Source organism: Malania oleifera, chromosome 12 (genome assembly GCF_029873635.1).
Source record: "Malania oleifera isolate guangnan ecotype guangnan chromosome 12, ASM2987363v1, whole genome shotgun sequence".
Taxonomy (NCBI): domain Eukaryota; kingdom Viridiplantae; phylum Streptophyta; class Magnoliopsida; order Santalales; family Ximeniaceae; genus Malania; species Malania oleifera.
Window position 1 is genome coordinate 66,785,429 of NC_080428.1, and position 6,015 is coordinate 66,791,443.

General features: G+C 37.1%; 1 protein-coding gene and 1 long non-coding RNA gene across 3 annotated transcripts; one reads left to right on the top strand and one right to left on the bottom strand.

Moving 5' to 3' along the window:
• The first annotated feature begins 785 nt into the window (after positions 1-785).
• LOC131145134 (casparian strip membrane protein 3) lies at positions 786-2,177 on the top strand. The gene is made up of 3 exons (XM_058094231.1): positions 786-1,057; positions 1,167-1,290; positions 1,704-2,177. Exons 1-3 carry the CDS (start codon positions 834-836, stop codon positions 1,944-1,946), a joined length of 591 nt encoding a protein of 196 aa, XP_057950214.1. The 5' UTR covers positions 786-833; the 3' UTR covers positions 1,947-2,177.
• On the bottom strand, positions 1,495-5,217 carry LOC131145135 (uncharacterized). 2 transcript variants are annotated; one of them, XR_009133997.1, is made up of 2 exons: positions 4,748-5,217; positions 1,495-2,190 (listed from the first exon to the last, which is right to left on the bottom strand). It is a non-coding gene; the product is annotated as an uncharacterized LOC131145135 (long non-coding RNA). The 2 variants fall into 2 exon arrangements; XR_009133996.1 differs by having other exon boundaries at positions 1,495-2,140; positions 4,748-5,165.
• Between the last annotated feature and the right edge of the window lie 798 nt (positions 5,218-6,015).

Sequence of the window (6,015 nt, forward strand, 5' to 3'; positions counted from 1 at the left end):
TTTTTGAAAAAAATTCCCAAACCTTTAAATTTTCGTTACTTATCACAAGAAAATCATCATAAGTTTTTATAACATGGCTCTTGAAATGAACAGAACTTTCACACATACCTCCCAAACACAAGGTACACGTGAAAGTTCTGCTCATTTCAAGAGCCCTGTCATAAAAACTTATGATGATTTTCTTGTGATGAGTAACGAAATTTAAAGGTTTTGAAATGGATTTTATTCATTTTTTAAGCGAAACAGCCAAGAACAAGACGACTTGATTTGAGTAGAATAATTTTAGTATTTTTATCAAAAGAAAATAGATAATAGCCGTTACCATTCACTCCAATAGATAAGACTTCTGGCCCTTGAAAATCAAGTGACTAAGTGAGATGTACAAGTAGAGAAATAATTTAAATGGATGACCCATTTAAATAATAGAGGTACTGCTTCTACTTGCAGCTAGTGCGACAAACAGAATCTCCATGACCAAAATATATCACTCTTGATCAAATGGGTTTTCTGCATTTTTTTTGTAAGATCTGAAAATGTCTGAACTGCTTCACTTACCTAATCGGATTACAGAGAATAGTTTTGGAGGCTTATGGGATTGTTTGATGGAGTTGGAAGAGGCAATGGCCCATGTTTAATCTAAAATATGCAAAAAGTTAGAGCAAGTAGAGCAGGTGGGATCCAAAAAAAAATACTCCATCAGTGGAATTGTTGGGAAGATCCAAAATTGATTGCTTTGTTTTCAATCCTTATAAGTAGTGTTTTTGCTTACCTCTTTCAGCAGTGTAGCCAAATCCCAGACCTCAAGAGAAAGATTAAGCAAAGTTGTCAAGAAAATGAAGGCAGGACCCCTTGAGCTTGGTCAGGCTTCCAGAGATGCTTCAGCCCCAAAGCAAGGGGTTAATAGATGTATCTCCATACTAGACTTCATTCTGCGAATTGTAGGAATAATTGGCACGCTAGGAAGCACGATTGCCATGGGAACAACCAATGAAACGCTTCCGTTTTTCACTCAGTTCATCCGATTCAAGGCCAGTTATGACGATCTCCCAACTTTCATGTAAGTTGTCTTTGTGTTAAGCATTTCTTTGGAAATTAAACTGTTTATGTAATGAGAATGTTTGAAACTTTTACTCTCAACATGCGTGCGTATGCTTGTGATGAAGCAGGTTCTTTGTGATTGCAAATTCGATAGTGAGCGCATATCTTGTTCTCTTTCTCCCTCTATCGATATTCCACATTGTTCGGAGTGGAGCAACCAACAGTAGGGTTATCTTGATCCTCTTTGACACAGTAAGTTGGTACAAAGTTTGTGTCTTTTGGCATCATTTGAATATAGGAGGATACCTTCAGCCAGTGGCTAAATGACTTCAAATGAAGGCCTATTGTATGGAAGCCAACCTCATAGATGAACTTAATTTTAACAAACATGCTAGTCTTGTAAAGTTGGCTGCAGTGAAGTGTGAATGGAAATCTAAAAAGCAAAACACCCCAAAAAGCATCTAAAACCAGTCTCTATTAAGAACTACATTTACAAGGCTTGTTATTAGGCTTAATGAACTTAACCCATGAGATTGAACATTCCAAATTTCCTTTTCTTTTCCTTCTGCCCTTCGAATTCAGTAAAGTCCAAATGTCTGTTGGAGAAAACAAAAAATGAAGCAAATCAACAAACTAAAATGTGTGTGATAAAAAAATTTGTGCAGGTAATGCTGGCTCTTCTCACTGCTGGGGCTTCTGCAGCAGCAGCCATTGTCTACTTAGCGCACAAAGGGAATTCCAGTGCCAATTGGTTTGCAATATGCCAGCAGTTCAACTCCTTCTGCGAACGCATTTCGGGTTCTTTGATCGGCTCTTTTGGTGGGATCATTGTGCTTATTTTACTCATCATTTTGTCAGCTGTGGCAATCTCTAGAGGCCAAGTAATGTGCAGATGCATGCAAGAATAATGTATGCAGCTTGGGAAGGTTGCTTATGGAGCGTCTTTTTGTGTTTGTCTATTAATTCTCTGGCTGCAACTCTCTTTATATCAGTGCTCTGAGGTGTTGCATTTGTCATTTCCCCAAAAACAAAGAAGTGTTGTGCTTGTTTTCTTTCAATACAAACAGAATGTTATCGTCTCTTCAGCCAACCAATGATTTACCTAAATAAAGAGTAATCTCATCAGTTACTTTTCCCTCTAGGTCGGATTACCTGGTACACATGAATGAAATGAAATCAAAATTTTCAGTTCCCAGACGGATGGTTTTAGTCCTGAGAAAAGACATTAAGCCACTCTTGCTGAAGAATCTTTTCTCACATTTCGCTCATGGAGATATTAGAATAAAATACACAACAAAGAACATAAATTATTTTTCTTCAAAGATGGTTGCCACAGATTCTTACATTACATCAACTAATGGCTTATGTGTAAGAATAGAATAGGAAAATGCTGCAGTGCTGAAAATTCGCTTCAAGATACGTTATAATGTTGTTTTCCTTAAAACGTTATTTGCCTCCACCAGATTAGTGTGTATTGGGTCAGCAAATACGTTTCCAGGATACAATGAAACCCAGATTATGATCTAATATCAGTTTGCATTATACACAAACGAAAACAGATCACAAACACCCTTAAAGTAATCTAAACAAATTTTCTAGAATTCTATCTCTGCAAAAAATAGAATCTAGATTTGATAAAGATATAATTTGAGGAAACTTTTTGTAAGAAAGAGAAGGAGAGAATGATGAATTTTCTTGTATATTTCATGAGCTAACTTTGTCTTTATATAGACAAAATCATGCCTTTTTCGATTGGTTGCATTTGTTCAGAAATGTTGCATCCGTTTAATGCTGTTTAACGCATCAGTCGCTTGACCTTGAGGGGTCAGTCGCCTGTGCTCGAAAGGGTCAATCGTCTGTGCCTATTCTATTTGAATATTTTCAAATACAGAAATGGGTCAGTTGACTGTGCCCGATAGGGTCAGTTGTCTGTTCCTATTCTGTTTAAATATTTTCAAATACAGAAGCACCACAGTTGTCAGATGACTTATAATTAGTCGCCTATCCTTTAATCTATATAAAAATATAAAATTAATTTTTAACCATCCGATCATGATCAATAGTCATGATCTCGCAACGATGCAAGCATGTTAAGTGCTTGTGCACCATTAAATGCGCCACTAGCTCTCTATTACCCACGCGCGTGTGCATGCATTAGAGTACAACTAATACTTTCTCTTTATCAATTTTAAGAGGTTATTCCACCTTATCATTTATTAATAACCTTTCTTTTTTAACTTTTTCCAATGTGAGAAAACTCACGTAACTCTAAATGTTTTACAAAATTCATCAAAGGAAGACTTTGAAAACCCACCCATAAAATCGTACATTTTAGAAAATATTTCAACATTATGAGCATCATTAAAACAGTTGAACAACCACCTAAACAAGGTTTAAAAGAAAAAACACCAAACGAAAGATGCCCAACCAAAAATATAAATTTCATGGACCGAGTAGAGCCTCAAGGAGCAGCAGAAGAGTACCTAAAGCTTAAAAAATAGGCGGCAGGGGTCTTAGGTCTGTCCATACAGCAGTACGGCTGCATAATGACTTCCTGAGAATAATTTTATCTTCTATTCCTACACAAGGAGGGAATGGATGCACAAAAACAAGAAACCACTTGAAAGTTGAACCCTCCAAAACAGGAAAACAGATACTGAGAAGCAGTGCAACTCCTTGCATCGACAACATATTTTAAAGAATAATACAGAATAACACTTCAAAACCTAAAATTAATTACCATATTCCATAACAAGCAAGCTCTGGTTGTGCAGCCACGTGGGGAGAGAGAGAGAGAGAGCTGAAGGACCGGGTTTCGGTTTTTTTCAGATTCAGGGTTTCAACATACCCAACTAAAACAAAAGGAATGGAGAATAGAATCAAAGAATCAAACCCAATAGAAGTAGCTCGATTTAATTATTTAATTTCAACAAACAATACCCATTTAGGCTAACCATGTGGCCATGTAATAGCCAAATCCGACTTAAGCCATTGAGAAAGGGCCTAGCTTTTATATTTTCATTATGTGTTTGAAAGAAAAAAGAAAAAAGAAAAAAGAAAGAAAAAGAAAAGTACAAACGAACCAAAAAGCTTTCTTTCCATTCTGTAATTAGATAAAAACAGATTCGCACCTTCGGTAATCACTCACTAGGGGTGCGAATCTGTCTCCGCCCATTCTCTCTCAAGGGTTGAAATTTGAGATGAGAATGAGTAGAAAACCCCATTTAATTTTAGCCTTGTTTGGTTGGGGAGAATATAGTTATCTATTTTAATTAGCTTGATATGAAGAAAATATTTTTTTTAGTGGAAAGAAAACAATTTGTGTGCGATGAAGCTCAATAGTAACTGTGTTACGTCCGAACATATAAACAAGAGATCAAAATTCGTAGACAGATTCTTTAAGTACAGAGATAAGATTGTTTTAATAACAGGAGACCCTTGTAGACTAGGTGTTCATTATATGCGTATGCACAAGCATATATAAGAACCTCTAAGACAAAATAACATACAGACCTAGTATCTTATTTCTCACAAATTAATTAATGTATAGAGGAGAAATGTTTCAATGTGTTTGGAAATTTGGAGTTTGATCAGTAAATTTTTTGGGTTTGTGCAGATTAGACAAAACATAAAACACAATTATAGTGTGCTTATCCAAATTCAAGAACACGATCCTTCTTTTATTTTTTTTATAAAAAATCACTATTACCTGCATTCCATGCCATAGGTATATGCACCCATAATTAGCCTTCATGTCCAATGTCCATTATCACTATGCAAGCTTGAACTTCGTCGTAGTTAATTGACGACATAATCAGTATTGTCATCACAGATCTTACATGTAAATATGAGATTAAACATGTAGCCAAAGACGACTTGCCGGTCTTCCCATCAAGCTCTCCAAACGCCAGGTGGTGAGCCAGCTCGCCAGCCGGCCGGCAAGTCATCCTTGGCTGCACCACATTACCTCATCTCCACATGGAAGACCTTAGATGAATCCCAAATACCTCATTTTCTCCATCTAGAGAAATAATGTCAAAACAATGCCAGTCCAATTTGACCAAAGCAATCAAAGCTGTGGTAGTACTGCAAGAAAGCTCTGTGAAAAGGCACAGCTACATGTGCATACATACAGCACTTGGGTTTTCTTTTATAATGACTCCTTGTGGGGTAGTCTGTAAAATTAGTTGGGGGTTGCATTACAAAGTACACCCAAAAGCTTGTTGATGCCATCTTTAGCATGGGTAGGTTTTGCTTTACCTCCATGTGTGTTTTTCAGCAACTGGTGTGGAAGTATTGTGGACAAAATTAAGCATAGGGTATTAGACTATTAGGGTGTCACTTGTCAACTGGAGGAACCAATGGGAAGTAGGGCTTGAAGGTGGTATTCATAACCAGAGGTAGCAGTATCAGATACCCTCTCGTATTGTCCTTTTGGCAATCCAATATTATCCATGAGTCTTGACAGATGAAGGATCTGTGGTTTGATTTCCTACATGTGGCCTGTTAGCCACAAACCCATCTGGCCATTTGCAGAAGTCTCTATCAGCCTCACCCATCCAGATTTTTGGTTTTTTTTTTTTCCCCCAAAAAGATAATCTTATCCCTTCCCAACTTGAAATTTCCGGATATGGGTGGTTCATCAAATTAATTACTTGCCACTTTGCTTCGGCAACTGGCAATTCCAATTACAGTTCTTCACACACAAAATTTCCCTAAGCAATGGTGTCCAAGCACAGCTTCAATACCAATAATTCACGAGTCGACACGCACCAATAAAAAACACTATTCATGCCATTACTCATAAGGAACCCATCCCACGTAATTCAGTACTTCATGTGTGTTTTTTTTTTTTACTGTAAAGAGTGGGCATCTCAACTTATATGTTTCGGGGTGAGGGCCAGGTAATCTCCCATGTCATAGTAGTTTCTCATCCCCCAAACATCAAACCATCAATTATCTCACATCGAAAGAATG

Bases quoted from the DNA above. Each gene is read 5' to 3' on its own strand.
- LOC131145134 (XM_058094231.1), top strand. From the start codon at position 834: ATGAAGGCAGGACCCCTTGAGCTTGGTCAGGCTTCCAGAGATGCTTCA. The intron at 1,058-1,166 runs GTAAGTTGTCTT...GTGATGAAGCAG, and splicing joins GACGATCTCCCAACTTTCAT to GTTCTTTGTGATTGCAAATT. The intron at 1,291-1,703 runs GTAAGTTGGTAC...AAATTTGTGCAG, and splicing joins TCTTGATCCTCTTTGACACA to GTAATGCTGGCTCTTCTCAC.